Below are 18,093 nucleotides of genomic sequence, written 5' to 3'. Positions count from 1 at the left end.
TAGATGTGTGAGATGTGTGAGAACTTTGAAAACAAAGAAAACACAGACAGACACATACACACACACACACACACACCTACACACCTACACACACACACACACACACACACACACACAATCAAGAACTTCCCAAAATGTTGACCATGAGTGGTACTCTAAACGAGACGAGTTATAGCCCACACAACAGCAGCACTAGCTACAAGGTCAGTGTTGTGCTGCCTGTATTGTAGTTGATGTGTAGCTTTCTTCTGCTTCAGAGCATCATCAAACACTGCAATGCTTCTCAGGATATTGGAGAAACAAATTAACTTTCCTTTGTGCTGGTGGCAGCTGTCATCACACAGATCCCAACCAATTCAACATGGATTCAAGGTAAAAGGACAAAGAGTAATCCGATGTGCAAAGAGCCGCAGCTGAAACCTATCCAAACTGCAAGTCAAAGCGCCGAAAGTCCCTGAAATTAATTCATATTTCAAAAAAACAGCACGGCCTTTTGAACCGGACTGTGATTGGCTAGTTTTTTTTTGAAATGCGACACAGATTAAAATAACAGAACATGGTTTTCTATTTTCCCAACTATAAGCAGCAAAGCACAAGTCAAAGTGCTTTTTGGGATCATTCAATCTTATTAAGGACACCGACCATCACTGCAGATCAGACAGTGCATTGATGTCGCATTGATTGGAATCAGCTGTTTTCGTCGTTCATGCTTCACAATAACTGGCTTATTCATTAGCTGTGTGGCTATCAGCTGACAAGTCGTGTCCTATCATATTCATGTAGGTGTATAAAGCAGCTGTTCTGATACTTCATGCCAATTCTGTTTGACGTCGCTCTTCCCTTCAACAAACCAACCTTATGTGCTCTGTGTTTGTATTAGCACATAAGGACACAACCATACAAGAGAACCATTGTACTCTTTGAGCCCAAACATAAGTGAATAATCTATATATTTGCTATAAATGGTCAATCCCTTGGTTTTATCCTTCAATCTCAATCAATGCTTTGACTTGGAGGTTATATCACATTTTAACGTAGCAGCTCCATGCTTGATTCTTGACAGGATCCAACAGTGTGTGGATGGGAAGCTGGTGAGGGATAATCTTCTTATCATTGCACGTGCGATTTTTCACTGGTTTGTGGAAGCAAGTGCTGGAAGAGAGAGAGAGAGAGAGAGAGAGAGAGAGAGAGAGAGGAGGGATCTCAGGGGATAAGTGTGAACCTCCCTCGTAAAACCCTTGCTCCTGAAACTCCTAAAAACTGTCTGACAACACTGTGATGCAGAGGCAATAAGTCATTCCCAAATTTTGGGAGAAAACTAGTGAAATGTTTTAAAGAGTTGTAAAGAGTACAGAGGTGACATAGAAAAGAACTGTGTGACATCCAGCACACAGCTACGTAATATGACATCATCAGCAACCCTGTAGTTCAATAAAATACCAGATAAGTATGAAAGTAGCTGTACAGTAGATATCAAGTCAAATGTTGTGATGCCCTCGATATAATCTATTGAACTGATAATATCTTAAAGGAGTTGTACCTGTGAAACTTGCTCATGTCGGCCCTCCCTCCACACTTAAACCTCCCAAGAATGTCTGAATCATAAACCTGACAAAAGCCTGTAACAGCTACTTATTTTCCAAGTGATTTTATTGTTCTTGGGTGCAGACACTAAGTGATAAACACTGATGACATGTAGAGGCAAGACAGAAGATAATAAGTACTAAGATGTAACTACAATTAAGATGAATTATGGAAATTTGGGACTGGGAGTTTCTAAAGGGTTTTTAGTTCGTGTTAGCCCACATTTTGGTTTGTGGAGGCATTTGTTGAAGGTGCAATTTGTTTTTTTTGGGGATTAAGTGTAAGTTAAATTGTTCTTCAAGACATCTCAAGCCAAAGAAGAACAGAGCAGCAGAGGACACCGTCATCATCAACCAAATATATATTGTCATTGCTTTTCTTTTGCCACTGAACAAGAAAAGGAACTGAACACCTAATTTTTGGCTGTAGGCTATCCTCCTTAAATACTTCTTCCACTTGGATCTGACTTGGTGTCTTGGTGTCATTGGCTAATTCTAACCCCAAGTCTCTCTATCTTCTCTGTGGTTCTTTCTAGGTACGCCAGAGTCGCTGGAGGAGAAGGAGCGCCAACTTTCCACCATGATTGGTCAGCTGATCAGTCTGAGGGAGCAGCTCCTCTCTGCCCACGACGAGCAGAAGAAAATGGCCGCCTCACAGATGGAGAAGCAGAGACAACAGATGGAATTGGCCAGGCAGCAGCAAGAGCAGGTAAGAAGGGTCTGAGATTGTGTGTATTTCAACTTATTTATAAAGTTCCTTTCCTTTGCTCAATTGGACAGGCTGGATACATGTTTACCAAATTCTTTCTAAACAGTAGAACCTCTGATTCAAATGTTAAACTTTACACCCTCTATCTTCTTCTATGACCATCAGGCTTTAAAGATTGACTTACCTGGTCACCATTGACCAATGCTTACTGAACTATGGACTTTACCTCCAATAAATTGGTTTATATCAGCTATCATTTGTGACCACTTAAAGGATATATTCACACTTTTTCAAGCTTATCTTAAAATCTATCTGTTCATAGTGGCCATTAAAAGATCAATTCATAATGTGTTTTCATTTTAAGCAATGGTGGAGAAAATCCACAATCCAGAGCCATATATATATATCATATGGCAAATTGGGGGTTTCTTTATCACCTGTACGATTTCCTGAGAGACCACATTCCTTGTGTTGTTGGACTCAGTTGTTTACAGTTTTTGATGTGGTCTTAGTGAAGTTGGTTTCTAAATTGATGGCTAAAACTTCCAACCCAAGTTTTTATGTGTGCTTTTGTGTACGTGTATGTCTATGGCTTTAAAAGTAGCAGAAAGTTACATGTTGTTGATGCCTGTGTCCTTAGATGTCAGACTGAGATTTTAAAAAATTAGCGTGTGACAGAGAAAGAGAGAGAGCCAAAAAGCAGAGAGGTGTTTAGGTGAGCTGCTCTTTGTTTTCGCTGTTTGCCGACACGTTACTGTAGGTCGGCATATGACAGGCTCTGTTTGGACAAGTCCACACCTCCCATCACAACACATTCCACCTTTCACAGCTTCACAAAGGCGCGGGGAAGATGGAGAGAGTGAAAAGAAAGACAGATTCCAGTATCAGCCAGTCATTTGGCTGTTGAGACTTGATAGAATAATGCCCTACAGACAAACCCTGAGAAATCTGCCTTTAATGAAATATGACATGTGTGCAAATGGGGCGCCGCCTCCCATTCAGCAGCCTGTAATTACATTTCAGAATAAATATACTAAACGACTCCTCAAGAAAAAAAAAAGAGGCAGCTGCTTCACTTTTCTGGTTCAGGGTGGGCGGGATCTAACATTTGACGTACTGCCCCTTTAAAGATTTTAACCTCACGCGAATGGCCGATCCCAGCAGCCTATCACCGGATGAGTCTCAACCCTTTAGTGTTTAATTTCAGATGTTTTCTGTTAGACAATAATAGATCAAAAACAACTGAGGAAGAAATAACTATGATCACTCTTCCTGCTGATGAGTAGGGTGTTGATGGGCGTGTGTGTGTGTCGGGTGGGTGTTCCAGAAGCATGATGGGTATTTCTGGTTGGTGTGAACATGCCAATCTCACAGATTCAGTGTTGTTCAGGATCTATCCTTGCTGCTAATAGCATGAATTGTTTGTATCATCCGTCACACTGGGCTGAGGCTCATTGGAGATTGTTATCTGAGGACAAACAGACATGTAACTCACTGCTTCCTCCTTCCTGATTTGATGTACTGCATTCGAGACATTTTTGATCGTTCCGGCTATGGTCTCCACACTTTTCCTGCTGCATTTGGAAGTCAAATATGTCCTGATCTTGATCTTCAACGCAGCATGGCCCCTAACGTGTTTCTCCACACATCCTTTAACATTTTTCTCTTTACTGATGCAGTCTTTCACATTATCTTTTTGTCTTTTCTTCTCTCTCAATCATTCCTGTTTTATCAAAAAGTATCACCCACAAATTACTCAGTTGTTAATAAAAACAGATCTAGTTTTCTTATCTTATTTATGTTATGCCAACATGCATCCAAAATGTGTTAACATGCTGTCCATCACAGATTAGATCAGAGTTTATATACCTGTCAAACTTCACCACAGTGCATAGGTGACAACTGAGTGGAGTATTGTGAGCTCTGACATGGGAATCATATCATTAGGTGACCATATCAGGAGACAAGTGCATTGGAGCTTAACATGAATTCACTTCTATATGAAACTTTCTTGGTGTCAAGACAGTCCCTTTCAGGTTTTGACCATGAGGTGCATCATTTTACATCATATTGTGAACTGCTGCCATCTCTCTTAATTGACTCCAAAAACAAGTAGAACAAGGAGAAGAAGAACATTGTATTAATATACTGCTTTTCACAGACAGGAGTCACAAAGTGCTTTAACAGGAAGAAGCAGAAGATCTAATGACCACCACAGTCACTTGTTAAAAATATACAAAGATTAAAACAAGGACATCATGAACACTATAATATAATAAGAAAACACAACAAGTGCATAAGATGCAGATGATGCATGGACGCCTGTCTAAACAAGTATGTCTTTATCTGCTTTTTAAATGGGTCCAAAGAATCAGCAAAGCACAAAACTACAGGCAGAGCATTCCATAGTTTCAGCGCTCCAACTTCAAAAGCTTGGTCACCACAGGTCTTAAAACGAGAGCGGGGGACAAACAACAAATGTAGTCCATTTGACCTAAGAGGGCAAGCTGATGAGTAGGGGTGAAGAAGGTCTGTGACATTTGTATGAGCCTGACTGTACAATGTGCTTTAAGAGCATATTAAAAAGCATATCACTTTCAAACCGAGGCCACTGTCCATTAACAAATAGAATAACATTTAAGCTTCAATACAAGGAAAAATTCCCGTGTGGCATCAAAACATCCAAGACTGCAACTGAGCACTCTGCCTCCACAGGTGGCTCACTTTGATCTATACTTGTTGCAGTGTTTTCTCTTCTGTCTCTTCACAGCCCATCTCTGTGTCACATGTAATATCACTTTTAAAATCAAAGTATTGTTAGCAGCTAAAGCTTTCCTAATGGTTTCCTATGATGTTATGTAGAATTTTTATAGTGTTTAGTGTGGAGCTAAAGCCACTGGAGCTAAAGAGTCTATGACACAGTGCTTCGGTTTCCAGTTGTATATATACTGGAACATGCTTCTTATTAGATAAGGGGCATATCTGATAAAGATTTAATGTTGAAGCAGTTAAATAAAGATTTGAATGGCATGCATTCAAATGCATTCACATGCATGTCTAGTGTGCAGCCACCTTTCCCTTGAATAATCTGATTTTTGTGCACCAGATTTTTTCCCTTGTTTTGAGTAGGGGAAAAAAAACAATACATTTCCTGGTTTTTAATCTAATAAACAAAACATAACGAGTCATACTCATTGTTCATCACTCAGAATTATGGAGGATTATTGTCTCATTAATTCTCATTTTCTCTCCATCTTTGTGTGTGTGTGCAGATTGCCAGACAACAGCAGCAGCTCCTGCAGCAGCAGCACAAGATTAACATTCTCCAACAACAGATCCAGGTTAGTAGGCACGCACAAGCACACACACACACACACACACACACACACACACACACACACACACACACACACACACACACACACACACACGTGCACACACACACACACACACACACATTTTCATCCTAAACACACACGTACACACACGTTTCCTCACATTTTAAGGTGGCTCCTCCTTTCCTCTGCAGACTTCCCTCATTTCTTCCCTATAGTCTCTTTTTTTCTGTGTCCACCACTATGAGGATGTTCTTTTTTCTTAATTTTTCCTCTGTCTAGATGATCTAACTGTCCATTTTCTTCCACTTCCATTATTATTGAATCATTTGTGATTGGAAAACGGCAATAACATTAGAGGTCGTGACCCTCCTTTTTATGCTTTGCCTGCTATTGAGAGGCTTGATGCTTACACCACACCAGCCTTACATTCATATGACGGCATGTAGATACACACTCACTGCCACACAAAATAACACACACACACACACACAGTGACCCTGTAATTGCCCTGGTTATGGCTGGATCATTTACTGTTGCATTGATCACCCAGCGATCGATGTCCCAGTGTCCTCTAAGCTTCCTCCTACTCTTTCTCCCTCTCTCTCAATTGTCTATTTATCAACATGTGTTTCCTCTTTTCACCCCTACATGCACTCCTCTCTGTCTGTTTCAATCAAATACTTTACTTTGACTTTTCACACATTGACTTTTCCCTCTCGGCTCAGCAGTTTATTTTATTTACTTATTTTTGCAGCTTTCATAAATTGAGGCCATAACAATAAAATGAGAAAAAAAAACTAAAAAAAACAATATGCGCTTGAAAAGAAACCAGAGCCATAAACAAAATATCTTTTCTCATATGGACAGACACATGCAGATAGAAAAGAAAACAATTGCTTGCAGTTTCATTCACACTTTTTATTTCCTCTTTTTTTTCTTCTTCCTACTCTCATTTCTACATCTGTTTCACCGTCCCACTTGATGCATTGAGATTCATGATCCGTGCACTGTATATACATACACCCTCACCAAGAAATTACCCCCAGCTGTGAGCCAAATGCTGGTAAATTTGCACACGGTGGCTGATAGTGTGTGGGAAGTAAGCCAGATTGTATTTCAGCGGTTTATTTTTTTAAGTGGTTGGACTGTTGCTGAATTAAGTCGCCTTGTAAGACAATCTGAATCAACTTGCTGCTGTGACCGATTCAGCCTCAGCCCGTACCCCGTTTACCCCCCATTGGCCCTGAGCTTTGGATCTCCCTGCGCTCCGGAGGTGTGATGTAGTTAACGAGGGCTTGTTTTTTTCCCTCTTCTTCTCCTTTTTTTTTTTTTTATTACGAGGCCCCACCCTTGGATCTTAATAAAGCTCGGATCGGACTTCATTAGGCCTCTGAGCCCCGGGGGAGAGCAAGACCATAAAAAACAGCTCCTACTCGGATCCTCTTCCATGCTGTGAAGCATGGATACTGTGTCATGTTTGGTTTTGAGGATGAAGGGATATGCAGAAAATAGCTCTTGAGAGCAGCATGTTATCATGTAGAGCTTCAGAAGCATCTGCTGTAAATTCAGGTGAAACATATTCTGTTATACCTCTTGTTTCACACTTATTTTCTACGTCTAGGTTTACAGTAATTCAAGGTGGACAACATTTTTTCAGTGTTTCATATTTTAACGCACAAGAGAAACCAATACAAAGATTTTATTCACTGATAAATTGTTGAATATGCTTCATAGCTGTGTGTGCGGCAAATTCTTGTTATTCAACTTATATTTAAAACAAAAGCATTTCTTGGCTAACAAACTGAGTTTAGTGGAGCATATGGCCTATCTACAGTACAGAGGTTTAGAATTATTATGGCTAAGCTCCAGGGCTTAGTCACTGGGGTACGGGCTGTTTACGCTGTGTCGGATGTGTGTTGGCCTTAAACACACAGGCACCGCTGCACCGGTCTGTTTCCACTTATCAAATCCAGACCTGAGCTCCTCTCAGGCCAATACTCTGAGGAGCTGACCAAATGCTACTGTTTCAGCTGGAAAGAATAGGCCTCAGTGTGGTAAAGCCACTTTTTAGAAGTGCCGGTTGTTGTTCATATCTTAATTTGAAACACTAAATGTTGTCCAGATGGAAAAACAAGAAACCAAAAAAGCTTTTAGCTAGAAAAGTGGAATAGTTATAACTCCTTGATGTACATTGTTCAATGCACACGTTATCTGTCGCATCATCACTGCTAATAAAGTGAACTATCTATCAATGATTAGTTAGCATTCATTTTTAATGATTTATCATACATTATACAGGCTTTGCAGATCCGTCTTAATATGGGAGAAACTGAGTCTTCTCTTCATCTGATTTACGGACAGAGACGATGAAAAGCCAGAGAGGAGCTGTTTTCGGCTCAGTTTTTCCATTTCTGAAACTCTGTTCCTCCTTCGTCCCTCTTGTCCATGGATGGTATCAATGTGTTTGTCAGTGGGTCTGGTGCAGTGTTGTAGGGGGGAGTGTAGTTCAAAGTGACCCAGGTTTCCTGTCATGTGGTTTTAAATGGTGTGGAGAGCCAGCGGGGGATGTCCACGGGTTAAAGAAATGCTTCCGAAGGCCCCACTCTGATAGATATGGTTACACACACATATACACACAAACATACACACACACAAACTCATTAAGAAATGATTGAACAACACATTCAAGAATATAAATAAATACATATACCTGTAGCCTGTATAAGCACAGACACACATATATCTACTTACACATGAAGAACATCTGATATTAAGTTAAAGTACAGACAATTGACATTAATGCATAGACACACGTGGTTCATACGTGTGTACTCTGATAAACACAAAAATACACTTGCACAAGCACACATGCACACAAATACACACAGGACTATCCGTGCACAGAGGCACACATACACACACACACAGTGGTGGTGGGCCCTTTGTGAGCCGTAGGCAGAGCGGCCCAGCCCAGCCTGGTGGCTGACAGGCATGTGTCTTTGTTAAGTCAGTTCCTATAATGGCTCTCATATGTGGACCATTTCCTTCGGGCCCACAAAGGCACAGGCCCTAACCGCACCGCCCGGGCCCTAGCTAACGGGCTAATTAATGACTGCAAAGCCGCACTCCTCCTCCTCCTCCTCCTCCCTCTCTCTGTTCTTCATTTATAACTCCTCTGTCTCCTCCTTCTCCTGCCCTCCTCTTCTCTCTTTGAGTTCTTCTCCCCCAAGTGTTGTTTCCTTATTGTTTTTACTTTTCAATTTCATCCCTTCGTTTCTATTATTTCTTTGTGTGTAGTTAACAGCCTCTTCCTTAATTACAGTGTGCTGCCCCCTTGTCGAAGCACCGCTGGCTTAATCTGCTGTTCACATGAAAATATTATTTTGACCAACATTTATTAGAGCTTTTGAAACAGAACTGGCAGAGTATGACAGCTAAATGAGTTTCAAATGTTAATAGGCAGGAATAATGGTACTTAAGAGTCATGACAGATTTAAAGTACCTCAAGCTTTGCAGATACACAAATATATATATATATATCTTCCTCTCTTCTGTACTTTCCTCATTTCATCTCTGTTACTAAGCCGGGAACTTTTCTCTTGTTAATAAAGAGCTTGTGTAAGTTGAGCTTTACATTAGACAGGGGTTGCAAAACCTGTGTTAAGACAAACATGCACAAATGCAGTAATCCACACACATACATACACACTCACCCACATGCATAAGAACTAATGGAGCAGGCAAATGGCTGTTAGATAGAAAAGCGACTCCTACATCAGCACATACAGCTTCAGACACAATGACTCGGAAAGCTAGGGAAGGCCCATAATGTCGATTGAACTCACCAGCTATGGAGAATGGCTGACTCTTGACTTTACAATGGCCCTCATTCCAGCGTATTAACCTGTGTGTTAGCCTATAGAAAAATGCAATAAGCATACCGTAATTCTGTGTGCCTCAATTAAAATCAATTGTAGTGTGTTCATTGTGCAGACGCGACAGAATAAATGAAGCATTGTAATTATTTGTAGGTCTACATTGGGTTCTTAAAGCTGCATTAAATGCTTTCTGACCACTAGGGGTCAAAGAGACACTAAAACAAACTCAAAGAAACTTAGCCTGGATACACTGTCAGAGTTTTCAGCTGCAATGGCCCACATTACCCAGCAATTACTACTCATACTGTACATAGCACACACAAAGCAACATGAACATCCAATTGGTGTCATGTTTCTGGCCTTAAAAGCACTGTCCTACCGTAACCTTATTTCTATTTTCTTGTGTTTTAATTGGTCCTCTAACTCTAACTATTTTCAGCTAGCTAAATACTTTTTTCTTTTGCTTCTTTACACATTTTTGGTAATGTTTAACATGATCTCACTGCTGTTTCAAGCTGAGCAGGTAGCATGGCTTGTTTGAACTTGTTTACAGGGACAGGTGCCTGCAGCACTTGTATATGTAGAATGTGGGAACCATAATAATGAGTCAAAAAGCAGTTACAAATGTTTTGGTGGAGCTTCACAGTGGATGTTAACACTCAGTTGCATTGGCAGTAGTTTCCCATTCATGATAAATAATTTCAGATCTAATGTCAGATTGCATCTTGTTGATCAAAACGTATTGTGGTAATTCACATAAGTAAGTATACTGTGATTGCTTCCAGTTTTACGTAAGAATATCTTCTTCTCTTGGACAGAAGAACAAACATTTACTGCTGTTAAACAAATACAGTCATCTCTGTGGTTTTATTAATTATTTTTTAAGCCAACAATAAAAGTGTTTATACAGGCAGTGCAGCAAGAGGACAAAGATACAGATGACATACAATGAAAGTCACAGAATTATAGTTTCCTCTTCTTTCACCAATTACTTGACTCATGTAAATCTCCGGCAACAATAGGAGTTAATTAGAGTGCTCTTGTAATAATGAGGCACAGTAGCCACCAGTCTTAAGTTTTGAATTTCATTAATGTAATTGGGCACTTAATTCTTTAGTTTGGCCACAGCGTCTGTTGCTGCTGTTGGACAGATCTCCTTTATTTTGGGGGGCAGAGAGCACATTACAAGAATAACAAGTGATTAAGGTTGATTCTTTTTCTCATTTGTCAAATAGTGCACAGGAACAGATATCTAACTGTATAAAACTGCTGAATGTTAAAAAGGTCGAAATCAAGGTATACGCTCTTTAACGCTGACATGTGTGCTGCGTACCTGCCGACTGTACAAACAGACGACCACATTTCTTTCTTTCTTTTCTCTTCATCTCAAACACATCACCATACAGACACACCACCACATACGTACTCATTGCCCCCTCACCCTGCTGCCCGTACACAAGAGGACCATTAATTCTGAGTGTGTGTGTCTGTGCGTGTACACATGTTCCTTGTGCCTAGGTGTGTATGTCGGTGTGTCTGGTGGGCAGTTAGAGGAAGGGGGCCTTGTGTTTTCTTAGGGGCTGAGCAGAGCGGGGGCCCCCACAGCACCACCTTCCCCAGTCCATTCATCCAGCGCCCCCCCCCCCTCCCCCCCTCCCTTCGGTAAAAGGAGATCTTTGTGTGTTTGCGCTAGTGAAGCAGCCCCAGTCAGTCCCAGTGTTCCCAGAGGAATACAATGAATGGGAGCATTTTGTCCCACTCTATAACCTCCACAACGCCACCCCCCCCCCCTCCTCTTCCTCCCCCCTCTTCTCTCTTCTTCTTCGCCATTTGGACACACAGACTACTTTTTCTTCTCTCTTTATTCTCTTTTCTTCGCGTCACAAGACGTCAGACCGCTTGTCTGCGAGTGTGTATGGGAATGCCCCAAAATTACCCTGAACTTCTAGTGTGTGTGTGTGTGTGTGTGTGTGCGAGATAAGGGCCTCCCAACTATCTGGCTTTTTAGGAGTGTGACCTAAACAGCGTTGTCTGAAGAACTGGTCAGGTGATGAACACATGTAGACACAGGCGTACCGAACAATGCTGAACCAACAGATGTTTGATTCCTGTTGTGTTAGACACGTGTGCCACACATTGACTACAGACCCTCAAACAAACCCTCTGAGGAAGCAAACTGCAGCCAGACCATCTTTAAATTTCCCAAAGTGTCCTGACTGTCAAAGTCTGAAAATTAAAAAAGATAAAAAAATACAAGACTACACACACATAGATACACACATGCTGACGTTGAAATCAATTTCACCAAATATTTTCTCTCCACACAGCAGTTACATGATTTATAGGTGTAATATATGGGGCAGATGACAAGCAAAATTGTGGAAGTCAATTGAGTATTTGATGCCAGAAAACAGGATTTGCATTAAGTCTCAGACAGGCATGCAATATTGTTTTAAAAAAAATATAAATACAATAATGATGAAGATGTTTTAGGAGTATAACATTAACCTGTTTCAGTAAGCATAATAAATATTAATGTGAGTTTCTTATCAATTGATTATTGTTTCAACAATCAAGGGAAAACTACATTTAAGAGGCTGGAACCAACAAATGTTTAATGGTTAATTTATCTATATATATATATTTAAAATATTGTTTATTAATTACATGCTGATAAAGTTATTGATTGATTTCAGATCCTTTAAGCACAGTGGAAAACACACACACACACACACACACACACACACACACACACACACACATACACACACTCTCTCCTCCCCTCTCTCTATTTAGCCATGCTCTTTGAGCTTCTCAACCACAAACCCTTTCACCCTCCCCACACACCATAAACATCCCAGCGGACTCTAATCTTATTCAACTAATTCAACAACGTATCTGCCCAGTACAAACGCAGAGAAATACTGTAACCACACAACATGCTGATTGCGTAAATTTGGGCACTAATGATGAACTGTCCCAGGAGGACAGCCGGAGTGGTGGGGGTGGTGGGGGGTCGGGGGGTAGTGTGGCTAATGAATTGGTAGTAAAGGAGATGAATGGAGGTAGATGGCATTGAACAGAGGAAAGAAGGGAAGGGAGGGAGGGGTGTCAACAAGCGTGCGTCTCAAAGAGTAACAGAGGGAAAAGAAGGAGAGAAAACAAAAAGAGGAAGAGGTGGGAGATAAAAAACAGGATGAAGAGAAGATGTGGAATGAGAAAAACTAGGAATGAGAAAATGAGAAATTAGGTGAATTAACAGAAAATGGAGATCTGGCTTATAGGGGGAAGAAAAATAAGGGGGAAGCAGTGTTGAGAAAAGAAAAAGAGAGACTAGAAAATTAGATAATTATTATCAAATGAAGAAACAGAGGATGTGCTGAACAATAGAAAAGTGAAGAAAAATAGTAAGAATTTAAGGAAAGGAGGATAGTACTGAAGGAGAGAAGAAAAAGGGAAGAAAAGGGGTGAAGGTTGTGATAGACAGCAGCTCAAGGTATGTGAAATTTCAATCAGTTTGAAAATCAGTCAGAAAAACTTGAACAAAAATGGGGATCATTTCTTAAAATAAGAATTTGCACCCCAACCCTCTCCTGCCTAATTATATTTGTGCTAGTATGAAATATGACTGATGCAAACTAAAATCAATAACAAGTAATCCAAATATGTTGACGAAGCATTCTCACTTCACCCGAAAAAATAGCTGAAGTCATTTGCATTTCATCTTTTTTAAAAAACAACAACTTTGAGTAGAGGAACTTAACGAGTGTGAAGAAAGAGAAACGAAAAAAAGAACACATGAGGGGGTAAAAGAGGCAAACGATGAAGATGGGGCAGAGGAATAAAAATGAAAGTAAATAGAGATAAGGATGAGATAAAGGGACTGACAGGAAGGGAAGGGAAGAGAGTGAGACAGTCCAGTGGTTAAGTACAGCCAGTCTTAATAGATTCCCGCAGGCTCATCTTTGATATGCTCGCTTCAGTTGGAGCCCTCAGCGTCTTTAACTCAGTCCAACATGCACTTTTTAAGGGTCTTTCAAGCTGACATGAAAGGCAGCTGTTAAGCCTCTCTGTTGTTTTAAAGGCATTTTGTTTTACAGTTTTTTGCACTTTGTCTCTCAAGAATTTAAGTCTTTATTTGTTGTTTGTCTTTAAATCTGTGTGTGTGTGTGTGTGTGTGTGTGTGTGTGTGTGTGTGTGTGTGTGTGTGTGTGTGTGTGTGTTTTATTCATTTTCTTGTTTCTCACTGAATCTATCTGTTTCTCACTTCATTTATACCTTGTAATTTTCTACCGTCATCTTCACTTTCATCCTTCTTTCTTTTTTCCTTTTTACAATATATTTTTTTCTTGTCTCTTCACTGTCCCTAATTGCCCTCTTTCTTTCTTTCATTCTGTCTTTTTTCTTTCTTTCCTTTTCTTCATTCTTCTCCCTTTTATCCACGTCATTCGCTCTGTTTTCTTTCCTGCCTCTTCCATTTCACCTCGCTTTCACTTTTTGATTTTCTCTCTTTCAATTATCTTAATTTTTTAGCTCTCTTTTCTTACATCTTTACTTCTACTTTTCTTTCTTTCCTTCCTCTCAGTCCACCCTTTCTTCCTTCTCTTTTTTCCATTTTTCTCATCAGTTTTCTACTTTTTTCTGCTTCCATCATTTCTACTCGGTTACTGTTGATACAGATGTTTGTGTGTGTGTGTGTGTGTGTGTGTGTGTGCGTGTTGACAGGAGTGGTTAATTGCATATATGGTCAAGATGGTTTTAGTTGCGTGTCCTGCTTTTGTGACGTTTCATGTAAGGACTTCAAACATCTCTATTAACCCCCCTTCTCTCTCTCTCTCTCTCTCTCTCTCTCTCTCTCTCTCTCTCTCTCTCTCTCCTTCTCTCTCCATGTCTCTGTCTATGTCTCTCTCTCTCAGGTCCAGGGTCACATGCCCCCTCTGATGATCCCAGTGTTTCCTCACGACCAGCGATCTCTGGCTGCTGCCGCCGCTGCACAGCAAGGCTTCCTCTTCCCACCAGGCATGTCCTATAAGCCAGGTACATACACACAGACACACATGCACGCACACGCACACACAACTGCTCAAAATAGATTAGGAAGGAAATGTGTATTTTCTGGACAAGACTTTGACAGTTTTTGTCAATTGAGCCAATGAAGAAAGAAACAGCATGTTGCTCTGTCTCTCTCAATTCAATTCAAGTCCTTCTCTCTCTCTCTCTCTCTCTCTCTCTCTCTCTCTCTCTCTCTCTCTCTCTCTCTCTCTCTCTCTCTATCTCACACACACATGCAATCACACACACACATGCACACACACACTCCAACACACACAAATACCCACAAACACTGGGATCCCAGTCTATGTTAATGAGGTGTGTCAGGTGAGGAATGTTCTGGAAATGAGCGGAGAGATTTACAAGCCCTGGTTGTTCACGTCAGGAACAATGCATTGGACACAGCGAGGACTGGAATGTCTCTTTTATGGCGTGCTGAAAGCATGTCAGTTGCACAACACATCTGCAACATGGAATTTCACACTTTCTCACACACACACACAGAAGCACACACACACACACACTCCTCTGGTACACACTGACTCAACAATATACACATAAGAATGATTGAGACAGAAAAATAAAATGCATTCCCAAAAAAAACACTTAAAATCAAAGGAGTGTGTGCATCTTGTCTGTTTTGACAGTCCACAAGGATTTTGCACAGACAGGCAGCGCAGTACAATTGAAGACGCAAACACTTCTTCAAGTACACTGTCCTCTTAGTGTAGGACTCTCTGCACCACCTGCTTTCTTCCTCTCTCCTCGTCCTTCACACATTCCTTTCTTACATGCATTCCACCAGGTGCTCGCCTGACGCCATGCAGCACTGACCCTCAATACTATAATAATCCGCATGTATTCCTACTGTGTGAGCATGCACTCCCACGAGGTTGCAAAGGGAGGCAGAAATGAAGAAAGGGATTAAAAAGCCATTATTGCACTCTCTCCTTTGACTTTGGTCTGTTTTCAACAAAGGCTCGGACATGGAAAGCCTTTTAGGGACAAACAGCAGGGGTTATGCACGGTACTCGTATAAATTTATGAGTGCATCCCAATGAGCAAGTGCTGGACTTGAACTCTACTCTCCTTGGTCTCAACCACCCTTGTGTACCGACAATGAGTGTTATTACCATCAAATAAAACACTCATGACCCCGCGTGTTTCTTTTGACATTAATAAAAACATGAGAGGAAGAGAGCAACAAGCCTGGGAGACAAAGAGGGAGACAGAGGCCCGGTCGCAGGTAAAGAGCAGGTTAGCTCTTGTGCAATAACCTACCCCCACCTCTCTTTACAATATGTGTTGTTTTGGTTCTTCAACAGGTGAGAATTACCCCATGCAGTTCATTCCATCGACAATGGCAGCTGCAGCGGCGTCTGGACTCAGCCCGTTACAACTACAGGTAAGACTAAAACACCTGGTCACCTGAAATTAAAAAATCAGCACAATAAACCAAAACTGTCTACATGGCGATATACCACTAGAAGTTAAGTCATAAAATGTGAAGAAACGGATAAGTATGTTTCCCCACTACAAACGGCTCATACAGTGAGGTCAACACTACAAAAAGGCTGTTTCACTGTGAAGTGGTGAAGTGTTGTGTGTGGTTGTTAGAAATATGCTGCAGTTCCAGGTTAACTGCTGAACTCATGAAAACTTTGAACTTAGGAAATATATGACTTTTTTTTTGCACATCCCGCCATGATTAAAACCTCAATTACCTCACCTTAACCAAAACATTATTACCTGCTTAAATGTAACCTAATAACAACAAAAGACCTCCAATTTAAATGATAAAATACATACGTGGTACATACGCTCCTCCACATCTTTTAAAACTGTTTAAAAGCACTGTTGAAAAATAAATACGTTTTATGATGTGTCAATGACATGATTGAGGTCTGGGTATAGGTCATGGCTGAAAAACAACTCGGTTAGGTTTAGAAAAAGACCATAGTTTCGGTTAAAATTGCTACTTTGTTAAGGTTAAGGGCCTTTAATGTATGAACGATGCGGTTAGGGGACGTTCATGGTCATGGTCCTGTTTTATAAAAAGAAGGTTGATTCGTGGTTGGAGACGAGAATTGAACAACGGCCGTTACACAGTGGTGTTCAAGTCGGATGTTTTCGTTGATCCATCCGTCCACTTGGATTTCCTCGACTTTGCTGCTTGTGGAATAACATCACCCAATATCCTCCTTTATATTCCTCCCATCATAGTTACTACAGCTGCTAGAGGCTTTTGTCACTTGGATGTAAATATATGTTTTTTGAGGGCACATACTAACACAACTATTCCTGTTGTTTTTCTTGAGAGGCCAGAACCAACATCACATAATTTAGGATTTGAGGGATTGTTTCTGGATAAAGGCCTACAATGCAAACTGTAGAAGTGCCTCTTCAATATGATAATATCTCTAGTGAGTGTTTCACAACTAAATAAACAACTCAAGGACAAAGTTTGAGAACAGCAGCAGAGACAAAGACACGGCTATAATGGCGAAGGGTTTATACACTGAAAGTACATGCGCCTTTTAATCCTGTGGGTGTAACCGACAAGCAAGAGAGTTGTTCAGAGGTGAGTACATACATAGAAAAGACTGCCAAGAAAAGGAACATTGGGAAAATTAAACAAAACCCCTGCTCCTTGTAACCTCAACCTGAGTTTAAGTGGGAAAAAAACGTATTTGTACAATATTTTCATAAAATAAGTGGCTTTTAAATGCTCCCTATTCATCGCTGACTCAACAACAACATAATAGAGAGTTCAGTCTATACCTGGTACATGAAACTAATTTATTTTTTCCTAAGAGAGCAAAAGGCCAAGTGATATGTAAGTGTTTGGTGGATCTTACCTTGGAGAAACCTCTGTACTAAAAAAGAGGTTGCAATAACAAAGAAAAAGTAAGTACCTTGCAGGAGATGTGATAGCCATCATGGCTGCACTGTTGAATAAGTGAGTGCCACTCACAGAAAATCTAACTTGATTATCAACCAGAGAAAGAAATGCTACTCTTATGCAGATATTCAGCCACAAAGATATAACCAAGAGTAAAAATAAAATATGAATTTAGCTGCTACCATTACTTATTTCTTAACTTTGCTTCTTTGTACCACTAACCGTTATATTCCATGTTGCAGTGTTCCCCAAAAACACACTGATAAAATAAAATCGAACACAAATGTAAGCAGGAGGAGGCCCAGCAGGCATTACTGTACTGTACGCTCATATCTCAGGCTTTTTTTTCTTAATGAATTTTAATGAAGTTAACTTTTCTCCCCAATAAACCAACTTGACGCACTGGTTTAAGATGAAGCTCTTTAGGCCGACGCTAACGTGCTAGCCTGCTTATCTGCTGCCTGTCAGCTGTATCAGACAAAAGCTGTTATGATGAATCACGGAGGAATTCCGCCCCACCAGCACAACACCTGGCCCAGGCAATTCATCAAATATTTTATTGCTGCTTGACACCTGTGGTTTGAGAATAGCACTTACCCATAATGGTTATCATAGAACATATTTGCAAAGA

General features: G+C 40.6%; 1 protein-coding gene across 1 annotated transcript in view; it reads left to right on the top strand.

Moving 5' to 3' along the window:
- Positions 1-18,093, top strand: part of LOC128358350 (transcription factor SOX-6-like) — a 109,142-nt gene that overhangs the window by 67,124 nt on the left and 23,925 nt on the right. Inside the window, exons 5-8 of the mRNA XM_053318592.1 lie at positions 2,120-2,292; positions 5,565-5,633; positions 14,425-14,545; positions 15,886-15,965. Coding sequence (XP_053174567.1) covers positions 2,120-2,292; positions 5,565-5,633; positions 14,425-14,545; positions 15,886-15,965 — 443 coding nt within the window. The remainder of the gene's footprint in view (positions 1-2,119; positions 2,293-5,564; positions 5,634-14,424; positions 14,546-15,885; positions 15,966-18,093) is intronic.

Source organism: Scomber japonicus, chromosome 5, assembly GCF_027409825.1.
Source record: "Scomber japonicus isolate fScoJap1 chromosome 5, fScoJap1.pri, whole genome shotgun sequence".
Taxonomy (NCBI): Eukaryota; Metazoa; Chordata; class Actinopteri; order Scombriformes; family Scombridae; genus Scomber; species Scomber japonicus.
Note: the sequence above shows the minus strand (reverse complement) of the source record. Positions and strands in the feature narration are given on the sequence as shown.